Source organism: Molothrus ater, chromosome 2 (genome assembly GCF_012460135.2).
Source record: "Molothrus ater isolate BHLD 08-10-18 breed brown headed cowbird chromosome 2, BPBGC_Mater_1.1, whole genome shotgun sequence".
Lineage (NCBI taxonomy): Eukaryota > Metazoa > Chordata > Aves > Passeriformes > Icteridae > Molothrus > Molothrus ater.
The window spans coordinates 72,181,562-72,202,275 of record NC_050479.2 but is presented as its reverse complement, the minus strand read 5'-3'; the positions used below and the strand labels follow the sequence as shown (position 1 = coordinate 72,202,275).

Genomic DNA, 20,714 nt, shown 5'->3' with positions numbered 1-20,714 from the left:
ACACTATGTTAGTGAGAGTTAAATATATTTTAGAACTACAAAACAGTACATTTCTTTAAAGCACAGAATGCAACAGGAGACCACAGAGACTACACCTTAAGGGTGAAATTAAAAAAATTGCTTTTCCTAGAGTTAATGTTATTAAATTAAAGTACATGTTAGTACATAATTCCTTTTTGTCCACAGAATCATTAGGAGCTTTTGCTGCTGATCTGTATAAATTAGTACTGACATGACAAATCCTTGTTAGAAGATAATGAGAATTCTATTAATATTTCCAACACCTCACCCTCGTGAGCTTGGTACACTTGGAATGTCTCTCTTGGCAATAAGAATGAAATGGTAACCCAATCCCAGACTGTAAAGCAGACCAGACTGGTAGATTTAAGTCACTATCTAAACTGAGTGAAAGTTTGCATTCTGGTCTATCTGGCTGCTTCAGGGCCTGGGATGGTGCACCACAGAACCCTTTTGATCTGTACATTTACAGAAAGCTGAGGCATAGAGTGGAAAAAGGATCCCAGGGGTCTGAGTTTCATCTTGATACAAGCACAGGATGGAGCAGAGATATGTACCACAAGTGGGGAACTCAGACATGTTCCAGAATCCCAAAGACCACACAATCTGATGCCACACAAGTCTATGAACTAATGAACATGTGTGTACATATTACAAACATAGGCTAATTTTCCTAGAGTAATGTTAACGCCTCCTACACTTTCAAAAGTATAATGAACTGCTGAATTATGCAATTATTCCTTTTTAAGCAAGATCAGATAACACAAGTTATTTCCTTATTACATTACATAGGCTGTTAACATAAGAGGCCTGATGCTGCAAACACTGAGTCATGGGCAAAGACCTACCTAATCCTGTAGCTCCCCACTGAGCTTTTGACATTTAGGACCTGATACTGCAGCAAGTACCAACAAGTGTCACTGAGAAGAAACTTATCGCACAGTGAGATGGGATTTTTAGAATAATGTACCTAACTGATTTTCAAAACTCATCTGAAATGTTAATAGACTTACTGTCTCTAAATTCTTACAACCTTTCCTTGCAGAATTTTGCCTGAGGCATGACTGGAAAGCATTCATCATGATTCAAATCTGCAATTCGTTTCTTGTTCTCTTGCTTGCTTCCTGAGATGGTGTTTGCTGTGCAATGTCTTACTTCACTAGAAATTCTAAAAATATTATGTATTTTGGATTGAATATTTTTTTTATTAAAGACAGAAGGAGAGTGAGTAGATGGAAGAATAGGGCAAAGAAGTGAGGTTGGGCAAGGAGGACAATACCTTAATTTCTGTCTGCTAGTGATTAAAATATTTCCAAAGGTAAGACTAAATCTTTGCAAATTTTTCTGAGTCCACTGCTCTGCAATCCTCTTTGTTTTTAAGCTGCTAGCTCAGTCAATTCACCATGCCAGGCTGCTATCGCAGCCTAGCTTCACACACTGCTAAAGAGAATTCAAGCTTTCTGTCATTTTGAGAGTCTCGCAGATGCTGGAATATATCCTAGGACTCAGTTCTGGTAAGAAGGTTTAAAAGATGTGTCCATTATGAAATTAATCCTAACAGTTACAGTCAGTCAAAAGAACCGTAAGCAGGCCAGCTAGTGGGACCAGGAGATACAGATCTCCAAAAGCAGTTCTTTTTGGCAAAGCCCAGACAGTCTCTAGTGGGTCCCAGAATAAAACTGTGTATTTTGTGATAAATAAACTTTCCTCCTAATGTAAATCCACACTGAAGTTTTTCATGTTTTGCAATGCATGTTCTTACTAGGTAGGATTCAAGAATACCTCAGGTCTGATGCAGAAGGGCTGAAATATGCACAGATGATTCTACAGAGGATATAGCAGACAATATTTGAGAAGTCTGACAGAACATCTTCTAAACAATAAACAGCATCCAATAACACCCATAATTCCTATTACTGGGAGGATCAACTCTTTTGTTAATGACAACTAATGCCATGGAATCACTCTGCTGTACACTTACGCCTTTTGTAATGAAGAACATGTAACTTCATGGACATCTTCAGGTTTCAGTGCATCACCCACAGCTCTGCATCAATTCACATAAGGACGTACAGAATAAAAATGGTTTCCAGCTGGTGGGGCTAAAACTAACCTAGATGCTGCAGGAGATACTTTAGGCCCCAAATAGAAACAGGTTGAACCATGCCTTGTTCCAAGAGGGTTGACTGTGCCAAGAGTTGGGGAATGGCACTGCTGCACTGTAAAGCCTGAGGCTGCCTGACCCACGCCCTGCTGGCAGCCTGGGAAAGCAGCTCCTACCCACAGCTGGGGACAGCTCCTCACAGGAACCCAGGCCCTGCCTCTCTGTTGTGGCATACTTAAAAAATGTAACTTTGCACCAAAAAAAGAGATTCCATGACAAGGACTCCCTTCAGGAGGTGTGATGTCTATGAAGCCCACTCTTTTGATCAAGGCAGACCTGGCCTTGAAGGCCGAGCAAATCCATCCTCAGCACACACAAACCCTCTTGCTCTCGGTGCTGAAAATGGCTCATGTGGCCTGTCATCAGCTCCCCAGCCAGCCCCTGCTCAAATATGGTTCCTTCTCTCTCTTGAGGTTACAATGTCATCAGATCATATGGAAAAAGAAAATAATTTCCTTGTCTATGAGGTAGAAAATGACCCAGCACTTTTTCAAAAATCTAACATTTTGGTATCAGACAGTTTGGTTCTTTAGGGGGGTTTGCCTGTCTGGAGAACTTTCCTTAAAGTACATCACACTGCTTCTTGATTTAAAGTATCTAAAAGCTTTTCAACAGAATTCAGTGTTAAATTGCTGACACAAAACATACATATTTATGTTGGAGAAGATAGGTCAAGAAAAAAATGTGCATTCCATCTGAACTGAGAGGTTACAAGATTAATGACCGACTCTTTGGGGGGGATATAAATTTTAGTCTTGGACTAGATTCTTGTAAAATCTGATGTCTTGCACCCCTGTTACAGAGTACTGCTGCACTAGAAGAGCACAGCTCCCAGCCACCACCTTCCTTCAGTTTTAACCAGTCTTTAGTTACAGTGAGCTATGCAGACTTAGAAGCACTGAGCAGAAAACTTTAAACCAGGTAGAGATTCTAGGGAGCAGATGGGCAAGTTATGATGACTTGCACAGTTCCTGTGGTTGAGGAGATACATCACAATTCTGCAGTGTCCGAAGGTCCAAGTGTAAAACCTTGCCTTGACCAGGTAAACAGAGAGAAATGTGTGAATTACTATTGTAATTTACTTCTCTTAGAACCACAGGGAAAAAAAAAAAGAGAGACATGGACAGTCTAAAACAACTTATACTCATACAATATGAAATTGTTCATGTGTGAGTCTAAAAGTACACTGCATATAGTCAGACAATTTCATTAGTTTTCTGTTTAAAAGAGATGAGTAGCTGTGTCCCCAACTACTAGTTAAATATTAAAAAAAAATCCCCAATCATACTTTTCACACTTTGTATTCAGTAGTTCACTAGGGAATCCAGAAGCATATCTTTAATCATTTGGAAATGAGATAATTCACGTATTTCACAACACTAATTTCATTTCAAGAACAAATACAGAACACTGTATTGTCATTCCTTTTCTAACAGTAGCTAAAAGTAATTTATAAGTTTACCCATTACATAAAGTATATTAAATGAGAGGTATTGAAAGTACTTGGTAACTCATTAATCTAAACTGAAGGGCCTGAGAGCAAAGTCCCTGATCTAGACAGCTGGTTTGTCCAGTAGATATTTGCCACCATCAGCATTGTTTTCACAGCCAGGACACTAAAGCACCTTACACTGTTCGAGTATCATTTCAAGGAACTCAGGGCAGGAACACAAAAGCAACAGGTGCTGCTCACCAGGCAATACCTTTTCAAAAGAAACAAAATCTTCTAGATCATGCACTTTCCTACTGTAATCTAGATCACTTCCAGGAAGGGAGTTTGGCTCTCCTCTTCCATGAACCATGGTCATGGGTTCAGCTGGATGTTCCATATGAAGAACAGTTCTGCCAGGAAGCCAGATGGAGAATTTCCTCTGGCCTATGGGGAGGGTGTTTGAGCTGAGGCAGTCACTGACTCTGTTGACTTCTGCACCATTTTCTCCAGTCTGATTAGAAAAACCAGACTCCAGTGTTTTAAGTCTGCCTGCAGCTCTCCTTCACTGTGTGCATCTCTGCTACAAGACTGCCAGACTGCCTGCTCTGCAAAATTCAGCACAGAACTTCCCAAAAGATGGAGCCAGTTAAGGCTGGGCAGATTTTTTTTTGCTTTTCTACCAGCATCAATTATAATATTGGAATAAGAAAAGTCCTCAACTGAAATACATGTATCTGGATAACCAATTCCACTGTAATCCCATTCAAGGGCCAATACTAAGTGGTGAAAATTTGAATTTTAGATGTGTAAGTCAAAGTGTCTGTAAAAAGGCAGAGATACAAGCACCCTGGGAGAACAGTAAACTGAATTTTCTTTTCATTATATAGTAACTTGATGAGTAGTAAATGGTATCACCATAAAGTAAATAAATGACTGGGACCTTTGTCCACACAGGGAATACACCTGCATATACCTGCTGGTTAAACAAAGCTGCAGACTACCATTTAAACTGTATTTTCCTAGGTTGGTGACATTTGTCATCTGGTATCAGAGACTGGGTTTACTCTGAAAAAACAGCAAACTCATATGCAAATTGAGAAAGTGTTGTGGAAGTAAAGAACCATTCCAAACACCAAAACTCTGTTGCAGCATCTCAACTTTCAAAAAACATAGTCAACTATGTCAACCATAGTCAGCCATATTTTTATACTTTGTCTATTTTTCTTAAAGGTAATACAATGATTTACCATAATTATAAAACATAAAGGGTAAAAACATATCCAATGACTACACTGTATAGTCAGATTCACTGCTTACAATGATAATCAATTTCTTTGGTGAGAAACTGAGACAGGAAGAAAATAAAAATTAAGAGAAATGTGATAATTTGGATTTTGCCACGTAGAAATATAGAGACTACAATAATTTCAAGTTAGCTGTATTCCCCAAAGCTATTTAATTCTTCTTTCACACTAGAATTCCATTTATAATCTTCTATGAAACTGTATTGAATAGCATTTTCTGGCTACAGTAACGACAGATTTTTCTCAATGGAAAACTCTGAAACAAACTTTGAAGCAAGAAAAAAAAAAAAGTAGAGACATTCCGGCTCAGGTATTTAATTAGCTCACAATAAGCTTATGTGTTTATAACTAATCTGTCCAACTGTATCAAAGTTTCTCTGGAAATTTTATACTATAGCTGTGCATTCATGCAGAATAAAGATCCTTTTTCTTTCACTGTCATGGCATTTAAGTTTCAATTGAAATAGGTTTTGAAGAGCAGACAACCCCATTAATCCTAGCTATTTTAATCTGGTGATTGATGAAAAATTTCAAGAAAGGAGATGGTTGTTTGTCAGTCAAACAACTTTTAACCCAACTTTGAATATACACTGAGGGAGGAAAACTTGTGAATCAGAAGACAGTTTATGCCTAATAAATTTTAAGGGTGTTAGCAATAGCCACTTCCACTTTTTCCTCAGGCATGTGAAAAAGTAAAGAACATGAGCAACTCTTTGTAGAAACTGCTGATGCATGATTTACAAAGCAGAGCCCTCTATAAATTCCATATTGAATGTTTTAAATATGAACAGCGGCTGCTGCCCCATGCCCAGTGTAAACGAAAAGTTTACAGCTGACAGCAACTTGCTGATCTATTACTAAAAGATGATGCTTTACAAGCATCATCTTTTAGTAATAGATGGAGACAATCCAGCTGTATTCTCCCCTTCTTTAGAATCACAGGGTAATTTAGACTGAGAAGATCTCTAGATTATTGGGTCCAACCATTAACCCAGTACTGCCAAGTCCATCACTAAACCTGTCTCTATGCACCATATCAACATGTGTTTTGAACTCTTTCAGGGATGGTGATTCCACCATTTCCCTGGGCAGCCTGTTACAGTGCTTGACCAATGCCAGTGAAAATTTTTTTCTAATATCCAATCTAAATGTCCCCTGGTGCAACTTGATGCCATTTCTGCTTGTTCCATCAGTTGTTATATGGTTCATCAGCTTCTTCTGTGGTGTTTTAGTATACTCAGGATTCCTCCTCTCTGTTTTCAGTCTCACTCAACGTCACCCAGGCTACAGAATATCTTGTCTCTGTGCTGACTACAGACTCAAGAATACACTCTACCTCAGAAGAAGGGAGGTTGAGGTGGCTGGATTCAGAGGAAAAAAAAAGAGAGCAGGAACTTACCTGTCTCTTTCATTGATGAGATCTATTTACCATTTGCTAGTGGACTGCAAAACAGTGAAACTTCTTTTCCAGCTGGACAATCATACTCTAGGATTGTTTCTTCTGGTCTGCATCTACACTGCCTCTTTCTGGAAGTGGACTTAACTAAAATAATTCTTGCCTTTGTCACCTCAATGACAATAATCACATTTCAAACCAACTCAGAATGAGCTGATATCACTGCAACAGCAGCATTTAGGTAAGCTTAAGCTATAGATTTCCGTTTGGAAAGCCTTCTATTCTCATATGGCAATATGGAGCTCTTCCTGAGATTTTCAAAAATACAAGAGTTGCTTTAAAAGAGAGGCTCAAAGAAACCAACCAAGTGAATACACAGTCATGAAACACACTGATTCCATCCATTTCATCAGAAGGCTCAGAAATTACAAACATTTTTCTTCCCCAGTTAGAAAGCAGTTGACAAATCATGCCCTTTCATTTAATTAAAGCACTAATACTTAGGCTTATATACTTATCTAAAAACTGAAAAAATAACAAAGTTCATGGGAAACACTACAATGTTTTTGTAAGGAAAATGTATCTCTATTTCATACCCGAAGTACAGTTTCATCTCCAGCTGCTTTCAAGTCATCTTCCTTCCCAATGATTCTCTGTAGCTGTATTTGTTGAAACATGAGAAAAGAACAGGAAAATTACAAACTTGATCTTATAAGAGCCTACTTTTTTTAACCTTGATCTAATTGCACCTTTTCTTAATTATACATTTCTGCAAGGTTCTCTAGTCATGACAAAATATTTGCATACTTGAGAATATTTTGCTATTCAGACACACTTTTCCCTAGGAATGTCTTATCTACTGTGATTAATATAACCAAACATTAATCTATCCCTTGCAGCCCAGTGCTTACTCTATTCTTAGAGGAGATTTCCTAGCACCAGAAGCTTAGTTTTCACTTCAGAAGATTTTGTAAGTCTGGGGTATGGCATCAAGGATCATTCCAGAAATAAAAATTATCCTTATTTTCATGCTGTCCTTCTAGATAGTTTTACATAGTTCTGTTACAAACATGATCTTCTGGACATGAAAAACATACCTGTTCAAATGAGGTACTATACAACTAACAATAAAGAATAATTTAATTAAATAAGAAAACCTTTTTTTCAGAACTGGCATTAGGCAGAATGTGGTTTGAGTTTTCCCCTCTATCCTTGGAAAAAATTAATCTTGAATGTATTAGCTAAGAAGATTTTTAGAATTACTGAAATGAGTCACATTTGAAAACATAACTTTCACTGTCCCAAATAAAGTTTTAAGTAATATAAGCCGTGCATTAATTTTCAGTACCTCAAGTATATCAGAGCTGCAAGGTTTCTTTGACTGTATTTCAGCTTCAGAGATGAACACTGCCACAAGAACGAGCAATTTAATATAGCACAAAGTACACCTACCTTCCAGATGTTTGCATGAATCCTCAAAGGGACAGCAGAAATGAAAGAACAAGGGACTTAATACATTTCAGGTAGAGATACGGAATTACACCAATCACTCTGGATTTGGAGACTTTAAAAGATGCTTTTAAAGCTCAAGAATTTCAAAACTGCTGGTTTGCTTCTCTAGCATTTCTGACTGATTCCTCAACCTGCTCATTAAAACCTGAGAAAAGTTCATTACTAAATTTACTAAATTTCCACAGTCGTTATCCTGGGGAGCTTTTAGATCTCTTAGATCTCTCCTTTGTGTTAGTTTTGTTTTTGTTGGTTTTTTTTTTTTTTTTGGTTTTTTTTTTTTGTTTTTCAGAGAAGCAGTATGGGCTTGTAAACAATAAGAAAAACATGCTGTCAGTTTGTGTTGCCAAAAGTCATCCCTTGACCTTCAATTTTTGAGTAATTAACCTGTTCTGGGTTTGTTTGGGTTTTTTTTTATCTTCAATTTTTTAGTTTCTCAGGATGCTTACTTTCTATTATTAGTTTTAAATTGCATGTCTTGATTGTATTTACCAAAAGAAATGCTATAAAATAAGGCAATTAAACACCATTTGTTCCTCTAAATTATCTTGATTTTTGATCATTTACAAAACAAATTACTAGTACAGTAAAAGCATTGTAAATTTCTTCATAGCAAAAAGCATTATACAGCTGTGGGTAAAACCACAACTTCTTGTCCATATTCTCACTGAGAAATCACGTTTTTTCTTACCTGAAAAGTCAATCACTTGATCACACATAAGGAATACAACTGCAAAACCTTTCCAAACAGGAATAAAATTGTATTTTTCTCTTTTAGATTTTATATCTAAAGGACTCTTAAAAAAATCTGCAGAGTAGATTGCAGTAGCAGAGGCTACTGAAGAGCACAGACACACAGCATAATTATTTTCACACATATTCTGAAAGATTTCACTTATTGTTTTCTTACACAGTATGTAAATTCTTAGAGTGCTTGAAACTATTTCCAGAAGTCTGTTGATTTTTTTTCAGCATAGTGCAGCAACTACTCACAGAAGGAGAAGAATTCTGCCCTCAAGAAATGGACTCCTCCATGTAATATTTATTTGTATTTAATATTTATATCTGCTCACCACTCACTATAATAATGGCTGATTCAAAGATAATGAGACCTATTATGCACAAGTGAAGCCTCTACTAAAGATAGAAGTAATCTGTTCTGAACAGCCTTTCTGGCAGAAAGACTATGGCAGTCTTAAAAAAAAAAGAAAGAAACAAAAAAGTTGGTTTTGCATCTTCCAGTTGCTTGAGAGAGATCAGTGCTTGTGGATGCTCTAAGACAAATGCTCTTTGCCACAGCTGCTGAGTGCTGGGTGCTGGCTCATTCAGCCCTAGATGAAGCTCTACAAGTATTTTGTGGTATCTGCTCTCCAGCAGAAGTGTGTAAGACAGTCTATTCGGAAAGTCTAAGTCATACAGCTCTTGCATGTGCCATCAGAGCTACTCTGCCTTTATTCCCAATAGTTTTGAACTGTCATTAATTTTACTTAGACATCTTTAATCACGACAGATTTACAGAGTTAGGGAAATTCCTTACTTGCTGGGGATTTTGGGAACTTTGGTAGCCTTATTCTTGGTGGGAGGTCTCAGATTAATGTGCATGGGTTATTATGTGTCTGGAAATCCCCCTCACCAGGACTCAAGTGAATGTCTTGGAAGTGCAGAGTTCACGGAAGTCTCTTACTGTCCTCACAGAGATGCAGATAACATGGCTCTGAGAAATGATTCTGCTCTCTGGCAAGGGCTGATTAAAGGGTGGCAACTAAGATCTATGAACATGCCATTTCTACCTTGTCTGCTTCACCTGGGAGCTGCAGGGCAAAGCAACAAAACTCTCTTGGCCCTAATACTGAAACGTCTCTTGTACTGTGAGTGTTTACGACTGAGACGTGGACAAAGCAGAATTACACTGGCTTCAACACAAAGAAATAAGGAGGAGAGAGAACAAGAGTATCCCTGTGAAGGGAGAAACTTTTACTGGAAATTAGGGAAGTGTGCACTGAAATGGAAAGGCTTTAGAGGACAAGATAAATCTCCTTGTTAAAAACATGAAATTGCATTCAAGATCTCCCTTCCCAAGCATCCATTTTTGTCAGCAGAGAACACTGGGAAATTCTGCACCTCACACTCCTGAAGTGCCTGGTCCATACAGGTTTGAACAGCCTATATCCATCACATAATGCAGGCACTGAGGACTGGGGTTGGAGTTTCTGCTTGTCACTCATTTCCCCCTCCTGAATGACCTGCTTGACACACCTTGTGCCTGTTCATCCAGGAACACGGGAGAATTGAGATATACACAATTCAAAGAATGATGGACATGTTGCAGACCAAAAGGGAAGTTCTCACCTCAAAGACTCTACAGTCTACATCAGCAGTCAGACTCTACAGTCAGACATTACAAACATGTTCTAACCAGTAGATAATGGTGGGAAATGGGGAGCACAAGGGTGACAAAGTAAGAGAGGAATCAGCAATGAAATTTCTTTTCCCACTGTGCCCTGCCTACAGACACTGCCTCCTGCTTAATGCTTCTTCACTATTCCTTTCCACTGCATTTTCCTTACATACATTTCCTGATGTAATTGTCAAATATAGTGTGGAAATCACTACAGAATAGTTCAGATATATTTTGCTAGGATGTCAACTGGGACAACACAAATGACAGATTAGCCACATAATTTACTGATTTATTAGCTATCTAGAAACCTTCTATGATGCATACAGAACTAAAGTGTAGAGATGAACACACACACATTTATTTCCACATTCTTACATTCAAAAAAATTTTATTTTTAAACCTAATCTATAAAGTTTTGCTTGAAAATAGTCTCCTCTGTAAATATTATGAAAATAGTCACAAGAGAAAACTCATCCTCTGAATAACTTCCATCCTATGGCACTTCCTTTCCCAAAAAGGAAATGCAAAGTAACAAACTATCTAACTAGAATAATTTTCATTTAACTTGATTGCCTCTACCGAAATCAAATTATTTTTAATGATTTATAGAATGTTTTCACTTCAATGATTTTCTGTTGTTTATACTGGCTGATTCAATTAGAATTACCTGAAATGGGTAATGATATTAAATATATAATATTTACATATTGCACATCTCCCCAAAAGAGCAGTGTAAGAATCTCCTTATTTGCTTAACTGACAGAACTTTTTTAAAGAAAGCACTGCTAATGTGGCATTTTGGTGCAGAGGCACTACAAGCTGAACATGTTCACTAGTGTTCATGGAGTTTTTTTGCTTATAACATACTGTTTTGCAGCTGAATAATACAGCCATAACAGACTTATATTGGTAATCAGGGAACTGCTAGTCTGATAACAATTCACTATGATTGCACCTGGTTTAGTAGGTAAAAAAATACAGGCTTAGTAGAATTTGATGTCCTTTTAATCAGCAAAATAATTAACACTAACATGTGTAGCAACAAATGGGTGTGGGGCTGTGCTACTTTTGGCTGGGGTAGAGTTAATTTCCTTCACAGTGGCTGGTGTGGGAGTGTGTTTTCGATTCATGCTGAACAGAGGGCTGATAACACAGAAATGTTTTTGTTATTGCTGAGCAGGGCTCACACAGAGCCAAGGCCTTTTCTGCTTTTGTACTGCCATGCTGGGGAGGGGGCTGGGGTGCTTGGGAAGTTGGGAGGGGACACAGCCAGGACAGGTGGCCCCAAGTGACCAAAGGACATTCCAGACCATCTGACATCATGCTCTGTGCTTAAAGTGGGGGAAAAGAGGAAGAGGGGGACATTTGCAGTGATGGCTTTTGTCTTCCAAGCTGCCATTACACGTGGCGGGTCCCTGCTCTCCTAGGCATGGCTGAACACTGCCTGCCCAGGGGAAGCAGTGAATTCCTTGTTCTGCTTTGCTTGTGTGCATGGCTTCTGCTTCGCCTATCAAACTGTCTTTGTCTCAATCCATTCTCTTACCCTTCTGATTCTCTCCCTGATCCAGCTGGTGGGGGAAAGAACAAGCAGCTGCCTGGGGCTTGGCTGCTGGCTGGGGTTACACCACGACAAAGGTATCTGCAGGTTCAGTTAGGGGCTTCTGGAAACGCTGTCTTGGAAAATTACCTAATTTGAAGAATTATATTCAAATAGTTCTACTAAGTCTAGAAGTATTTTTGCAACGTTTTAGAATAGATTTAAAGTATGACTCATTGCTAAGAGACAATTCACTGAAATAAAGGTGATAAGTGCAAAACATGTGAACAGCTATTCTATTATTAATTCAGAGTTTAAGGCTATGAAATTCACCTAAATAAATTTTTGCTAATTTCTCTATCAACAGGTCCATCTTTAAAAGTTTTAGATTTTAAGGTTCTCTAGAGTTTGGAGCTCATGATCAACTTTAACATCACCCTAGTGACTGAAAATATTTGAATCGTAGTAGCTATGTCAGCTTCTTATAAAATTGTCTCTCCGCTTACCTCAAATATGAATTAAGGATCTGAAATAAGTTGAGGGAATCTATTAAAAATTATGATTGTTAATTCTGCATTCAACTTCTGACATGAAGTACTTAGTTAGTCTCCTGTTAAATACTTAAAAGTTGAATAAGCTATACAATTAAAGCCTATTCTTAAAAACATCAGAGCAAGATTTTCTTAGTTTTTAAAGTATCTACCTTTCTGCCCATAGTTTAGATATAATATGGGAAAAACCCTGCTGTTTCTCTTCAAAGCGTGAATTGATAAAAACCTTTCTGCAACAGCAAGCAAAATACATAAAGACCAAAAGAGGATGGGGAATTGAAGAAATTATTCAACATATTAAGAAAACAAAAGACTCTTCCAGATGATTATTTAAATTAGCTCATAGGATTAAGGGATATACACTAATTCCTACCTTCCCAGTAGCAGATATTTACTTACAATTCTAAGGTAACATTTATACAAGTGGATTCAATTATGATAAGTACTTCTATCATAACACTTCAATATGTGCTTCTTTCATATAAAATATTTTAGTAAGCATGTGATCATAGATGGGACTGAAAAATAGGCTTGATGATTTTAATGAATCTTCATTGAGCAAATATAACCCATGGATCTATTTAAAATTAAAATGTATGTAAATACACCTACCTTAAAGAATTCTTTCTTTTCAACTTGTTCATTGCCATCTGCATCCAACATTTTAAAGGCAATCTGAAGTCCTGTCTGGGGTTCTACAACAAAGTGCAAAAGGACTTTATTGAAAATATCACACACTTACACTAGAACTCAAATACCAAATGTAAAATAAGCATTGACTCTGGTTCAGTTCTCCATTGTTATGTACACACATGGTATTTCCATGTGAACCATACACACCTCTTCCAATACAAGCAAACTGTTTAAACACCTTTTTACTATCATTTCAAGGGATAATTAATGCAATGGCAAAGTAAGAAATGCCAGCAGTGCCTAAGTACAAGCCATGAATGTTCATCTGACCCCAACAAAAATGCTGTATCTCTTACTGGCCAGATCTTAAGATGTTCCCAAAGGATGTATCTAAAATCTCATGTCACTTATGCAGTCTAGCTTTGCCTTTTTTATAAGAGCTCCTTTTCAGGTGAGAAGAGTGGAAAACTCCTTCTGGCCGTTTTTGACAAAAGCATGTTTTGTGTGACTCCCATCAAGATGATTTTTTTCAGGAATTCTACACATTTTTTCCCTGCACAATTTTTCCTTCCCCGAGTGGATGTTTCTTTTCAACGCAAAAATGTAATGAGTTCTGAATCTTGAAGACTCTATAAAAGCACGGTGTGTTTTGAGCTCCTTCCCACAATTTCCTAATCTTAATTTGCTTACAGGAGGCGGCCTTGAACATTGGCAGGCCCACACAGGAGCAGCATGCTGCTGAAATGTAGGTACAGTGCACTGTAGCAGCAAGCCCTTATCCCAGTACTCTCTGGAGCAGGTGAATTAATGCCACAACCCAGTCATATCAGGCATGGACTTTTTGTCTCCGGAATATATTGATGCTTCCAAGAACAATGCTGGACTCATGAGGGCAGCAAAGTAGTATCTCTAAAAAACTCCAATGCCTTCAGAGTTTTGCTTCTGGAAATATATTCTTCTAGTTGCATTCTGAAAAGTTCTGTAACTTACTTTTTTTAAAGAGAATTTTTCTGCAAAGGGAACAAGTTAAAGAGATATCCCATTCCTTTCAAGTCATAACAAGATGGTTAAAAAGAGTACTATTTTTACATTTTAGAAATAACTACAACTTCAGCAGTCAACTAATATTCTGTGTGAAGCAATCTTGTGATGCAGGGGTATTTTATAAATACCATTGCAATCTGCACAGCAGTGCTGTCCCCAGCAACTGGGTTGATTTAATACTCAAAACTGGCTTCCTTTCCATGGAAATGCCACATGCTAAATTTGTGTTACTAGTACAAAAGCAAGAAAAGGCTATCCAATAACATATTTAGAGAATAAAAGTAATTGATGTATTTAATAGCAATTCATACCATCTGTGTTCCAATTTTCAGATAAGAGAGCTGTTAGTGAAAATATAGACCTAAAGCTGCTTATACTGTTTAGAGATGACATACTTATCTGATATGATGTAACCCCAAAGGTATGTGTTTGTAAAATAAGCATAGTTCAAAGACTACCACAGATATATTTGTATTTAATTAGAATCAGGCAAAATTCCAAAATCTGAACAGAAGTGCTTCATCCTGGCTGTGAGTGCAGGTTAGACCTAGGTGCTTCCTCTCCTAATATTCCTGCATTGACCAAGCTGTCAACTTGTGTGACTGGGTAATTGAAACAAAGCTCTAAGTAAAGGTGACAGCTTCAGTTCCTGGGCTTCTTCACCAAGCAGGGCTCCATTAACTATTGCTAGAAATGAAATTCAATACAGCACTGGAGGAAAAAAGATAGTGATGACACAAGGCACACAGAAAAGAGAAAAGGAGGTCATGGGGGAAAAAATAAAACCTTTGTGTATCACAAAATTACATTTTCAAGTTCAGTGTTTTTACAGACTCTGATTTTGTATGACAGGCAGCATGGTCTCGTCAGCAGCATGGAACCAGGAGTCTGATGACTCTTTTTCCATTTCCCTATTGCTCAGATGGTGACTTGGAAGTAATTTAAATATTGATGCCTCCTTTAAGAAATCTCACATTAATTCTCACTAGTGAGAGAGATGGGTTGTGTAACTTGGGGCTGACTGGCAGGGGATACTTGTTAGGCAAAGATAGAGGCACTAACACTTGTTGACATTTGCTTTCAGACTGATCAGTATGATAACCTTCTGTGTAACCAAAGCAGCAACATTACCACTGCATTTGTATCCTGCATTAAAAGGTGCCTTTGTTTTTGCAGTTCAATGCATTTCTATATAAATTCTGTGAAAAACAATGTTACTTGATTTTCTGGAGAAGTGGAACAACTTTCTCTGATACTGCTTCATTTCCTAATTGTTTCAGCCAATAATTCAGCATGAATTCACTTTCAGCTGCCATAAATTTCTAAAGAAATACAATCTTTGGCACCTATTTCTGCAACTTTAAGGTATTCTTCTGAAGTAATAATTTGGCTGTCATGGTTGTCCTTTTTTAATATAAATTCATCTTTTATGAGTTGCAATAAATATTTTAAAATCAGTATCCTACCTGGGCTAAACACCTGTCTCTGATTTTAAAAGCCACTTGAACACATGGTATAACTCATGCTCAGGCAGTGTGTAGCATGGGACAGTCACCACTGCTGAAGCAGTGTATTTGTATGTTAAAGCTTAATGCATATCTATATATATATAATTTAATACTGTGTAGTAGCTGAAGTTGCCAAAGAGATTATCCACCTTTCATGCTGTGCAACAGGAACTAATGTAGTTCTGCTAAGAAATGAGGTGAGCTGCAAAAGGGCCACTTGAATTGTGCAAGAGGTGCATAATGATGAAAGGCTGGACATACTCTCTCCAGTCTGTGGAGAACAACATTACTTGTTCATACTACACCATGAGAGGGGGGATTTCCAGAGCAAGGAAAATTTGTCAATTCATTTAAAGCCAAGCCATGGATCTTGCAGCCACGGACGTGATGAGGGTCACACGAGAGTGATGCCTCTACAGTCAGTCAGAAAAGAAGTGATTTTGTCCTTCTCTCCTTTCCCCATGCACTGATACAATAAATCTATTATGCTTTGTTGCTGAAAATGTTAGACTTGTATAAGTCAGTTAAACAAGACTGCATGTGGACTATTCTGTGGACTATTCCATGGGCATGCATATGGACTTCACTACTGCTCTCGGGGTCCTGCCATGCAATGCTCATTGACACATCTGAAATCCCGGTGGTTTTAAGCACCACCTACACAGCAGAACAAAACACAGGGTGGCAAGCATGGCATGGAGAAAGTACCAGACAATCCCAGGTCACTTCATGCACAAAACCAAACAATGCCTGTTGCTTGTAGATAAAGCAAGTATGAAACAAAAGTTGTTTTAAAAAAAAGTGCCTGAGTGAAAAAAGGAAGGAAGCAAAGGAGGGGGGCTGAAATACATGTACAATACTTGGAGGAAATAAAGCCAAAAGGAACAGAGGATAAGAAAGGGACTTTAAAGGCAGACAAAAAGACACTGAAGAATTCTGCTGTTTATGTATTGCAGCCATTGCAAATCTGAACACAATAAAAACAGGCAACAACCTGAGACACTACAACAGTTTTTCACACCCCTGCATGAGCTATATTGCTAATGTCTCATTGTCCAAAATGACTAAAACTACTGTCCAAAAGAAAAATTATTCATCTTCCCATCCAGTTCTTCTTCCCCTTATTATGTGGTTCTGTAATCAGTCTCCCCCCTCTCAAAGGATTTCAAAAGACTTTTCTGATCCCATAGTGCAGGAAGTACCATGATTTTTGAAGTATTGCTATGTGCCAATGATGACATTGATTTCCATTTATATTAATGCATTGTCACTCTACATATAATAGTTTTTATGTTTTACTATAAAGCAGAAATTTAGAAGCTAAAGACTATCAGAAGAAAAGTTCTTGGTAAACTGTTAGCGGCTGAGTATTTGTGCCTATATATTTTAAATATATAATACTTACTTGTAAGAATTGTCAGCAAAAACAGATACTCTGCATAAGAGATCAACCCTGAAAAAAAAGTTTAAAAATTATTTGTGGAAAACCCCAAAAACTTACAGCAAAATTTGAGAGATTAACTCTTAGAAATAAAAAAAAATGTAGTTTGATGTTTTATTAAATACCTGTATAAAAGTAAGCAAAGTTACTATTTAATAAATTTTTCACTTCTGTTTTTAGTACTCTGAAGGTAAAATTTCCTAACCCCAGACTCATCAATGTTCATGTCTAACCAAGAAAGTAAGGTTTATTTGGTATTAACAAAAGGCCTACACTAAATCTTTGGATTCTCACTGAAAACATTCAATGTTTATATAAAAGGCAAATAAATTAAATGTGCTTTGTCACATTTAGTACCTGGGAGGAGAACTACTCTACCATTACCCTGAAGGATCAAAGTCCTCCATCTTTTGGCAGGCTCGCAAAAGGCGGAGAATAGCTTGCCTCTAATTCTCAAGGGAACATGGCAACACGCAAAGCTGCCAAGCTGCTAGATTGTGCTGATAGTACTGCTGGGCCCTGTGCCAAAAGGAGGCTTCTTTTTTTTTTTTTTTTTGGAACATGTCCTTTCTACAAGGTGAAAGTATTTTCCCCCCTTTTGAAGGAAAATTCCAGTGTTTTCTTTTGAAATACCGCCTTAAGTGAAAAGCCTGAACAAACACAAAGATGTGATAGCGTCAAAATAGAGTGTGCAAGCTAAAGATAGAGAGTGCAGAATGAGGGTGGCTAAACAACAGAATCTGAACCATCTGCCCTGCAATAATGTTTGGGGAAAAAATGTAAAGGGCTTTTTTATAAATCACTTTTCAAAATAACTGAGCTACTTTTAACTTGTGAGCTAAACATTGTATAATGCTGAAGCTGCTTAAAATAATGAAGTTCAAACATGCCTATCTGTGCAAAGATAAACTATTTTTGTAATTTATATTTAGTTAATTGATAGATAAGGAACCCACTTAAGCTTCAGTGATAAACAATTAGCTTCTGATAAACTACTATGCAGAAGCAACAGCATTTGTATTTGACCTCAGATAGTGACTTAACACTTCTAATTACCAGAGCTCAGAAATATTAAATTGCTAAATGCAAGAGTCTGAAAATATGAGAACAAGTCTTAGCTAAAGAGAGGTCTAATTCTGATCCTGTTGCCAACACACTCTGGTTCTGTCTCTCAGCTTTCCTCTCCATCAAAATAGGACTATTTACCCTATTATCCTACATGAATGGTGTATATCAGCACAGTACTACAATCATACAATACATAGTGGAAATAAAAAATACTTTAATCTCAAAGACATAGTCTTGCTTATAAGTTTCAGCATTTCTGTCATTGCAAGAATGCAAATTATTATCTTAATTGCTGTAAAACTTGGAGTTGTATTCTTAGATGAAGCATCTAGGTTTTCTACAAGTTTGAAATCAAATAAACAGAGAAAGCACTCCTGTCCCAATTTTTTTAGCTTATATGCCTAAGACAAGATTAAAAAAGGAAAAAAGGATAGAAACAAATAGGTGGCAAAAAGAATCAGGCAAACAGTGTGATAAGTAGTGATCAAGATTCCTAATTTTGCTTTGTGTGTGACACAGCAAAAGAATGTTTAAAGGAAGAATTTTAAGGAAGACAAGGAGGTAAGTTCTCAAGTCTGTACAGAAAACACCTCCCTGTCAAGGACTGCAGTAACCACCAAGCAATGAAGGAGGGCATTACTGGGCAGAGAGAAGTGGGACTCTGTCCCTCAGCTGTCTTGAGATTTTCTGCATGGGATAATCTAAGGAAAACCTGGAAACTGAAGACAAGTGCTGGTAAAACAGAACAAGGAGATCCCAGTGTGGGGATACAAAATTAAGAGATGAAACACTCAAATAAGCTGTGGAAAAAAATGTGTTTATCAAAGCCTTTGAAAGGATATTAACATGGCAGATTATAGTTGTAAAAGTCTGAGAAAAAATAAAGTTGTAATAATTGAGATACAAAATACTGAGTCCCTGGAGAGTTTTAGCTTTATAGCTAGACAGGGATCATTATACCTTATAAAATTTTGCAGAAAGAATCTGCAAAATTTTTATGGAGATGGTAAGATGTGAAGAAAAGATCAGTTTGAAGACACCACCCTGCTGATTGGCTCAAGGGAGAAGCACCTGAATTGAAGAGGGCTGGAAAGTGAAGCTTTGCAAGAAATGGTAGGAGTTTTCATCATCTTAATGTAATCTAACTGAAACGTTACTATAGTGAAATGGGTAAAAAGGTAAATAATAAAATATAATAATAAAAATATGTAGAAATATTCTGTATTATTCTTTAAAACCTGACTTAATGTTCTAAAGAAAATTCACAGCCTTATATTTTCTGGAAGACTGATGGCACTAAAATAATTTATCATAAGATTTTTAAATTTGTGGACTCATTTCCATTAAAAAACTTACTTTAATTTTATTGTCCTATATGCAGTGAGTGGCCAACTTACTTCATTCATAAAGTAAATAAAATATTTTGGTAATTTTCTTTTTTACTCTACAGAAATCATTACAAAGGTACTCAAATTAAAAGAAGTAACATAGCAAACTCAAAAAACCCCAAATAAAACAACCCACTGAAAATTAAATTAATATCCAAGCACAATTTAAAAGAGAAAAGCTTCACACACTGTTGAATGACTCAGCATACTTGCAGCCAAGAATATGAAGTTTGCATTGGCAAAATACTGTCATTTTCTAAAGCTAAAGGAACCTTCCCTAACCCTCCCTAGAAATATCTGTCCTCAAACTTACTAACAAATGCTGACAGTACAATATCCTTATTGCTGAATTAATCATAAGTATACCTACAAAATATGACACAGATTTTAAAACTGCCCACTAGAAGGCAGAATCCCCCAGCATTACATTTTACAAACCAGACTGATGGCAGTGTTCTGTCTCCTTTACATTTAAATAACAATTTGAAGGTAGTTAAAATAACCTCAGCTAAACAGTTGGACAGGGGTAGATTAATTATTCTGGTACTTGTAAAAGCATAAATATTTTTATTTTTAAACTGTGATAATAATGCATCTCAAAGCAAAAGCATCAAAGTCACTAAATAGGCATCATCACCAAAAATTGTAAAAACTCATGAGTGTTGTGGGGACATACGGATGACTGCACTGAATATTTTTACATCATCTCAAACTCCTACCTGGCCTTTGAAGGACAGAGATTCAAACACACAGTGCTAAGCAAGGGCAGATCTTTGCCAGAATGCAGAAGACACCAACTCTGAGTGTATCACTGAGCCCACTTTGTGCCAAGCGCTCAGCTGGGAGAGGTGCTGTAAGAGGAGGCTGCATTGATTTGCTGTTTTCAGTTTCTCTTTGTGGACTCCTGGTTTTCCCAGGCAGCATGCTCTGGGGATTTGCAGTGTCCATCACTAGAAAAAGAAAGGCTCTAAAAAGCAGGTAAAGAGAGAGAATATCCAAAAATTCAAGACTGAGAATACTTTCAGCTAAATCCTAGGAAAGCATGTGATGATTGGAAAAGGCAGGGAATGACTTTACAAAATCCAGCCTCTCCTGGGATAGGAAAAAATTGTTAATTTGTTCAGAGATGTTTCAGGGCTTTTGGGGTATGCTTTCACGGGCAGACTGACAAGCAAGGCACCCAGCTGGAGACCTTTGCAGGTCTGTACAAGGATGCAAGAAATGAACTGCAGGCAGAAGAGGCTGTGAGACTGAAGGGTAGGTGAAATGCTGCAGGCTGAGATTGAGGGCTGCTCTCTTGGCACGAGCTTCCAGCCCTGT

The 20,714-nt window shown here is 37.4% G+C and overlaps 1 protein-coding gene across 2 annotated transcripts in view; it reads right to left on the bottom strand.

Moving 5' to 3' along the window:
* The window catches only part of MICU2 (mitochondrial calcium uptake 2), a 137,603-nt gene that overhangs the window by 19,466 nt on the left and 97,423 nt on the right, over nucleotides 1-20,714 (bottom strand). For both annotated transcript variants that reach the window (XR_004982144.2, XM_036404127.2), the window contains exons 5-7: nucleotides 16,903-16,950; nucleotides 12,925-13,007; nucleotides 6,911-6,973 (exon numbers count right to left, since the gene is read on the bottom strand). Coding sequence is in view for 1 of the 2 variants with exons in the window: in XM_036404127.2 (XP_036260020.2) it covers nucleotides 6,911-6,973; nucleotides 12,925-13,007; nucleotides 16,903-16,950 (194 nt within the window). In the remaining variant the exon portion in view is untranslated. The remainder of the gene's footprint in view (nucleotides 1-6,910; nucleotides 6,974-12,924; nucleotides 13,008-16,902; nucleotides 16,951-20,714) is intronic.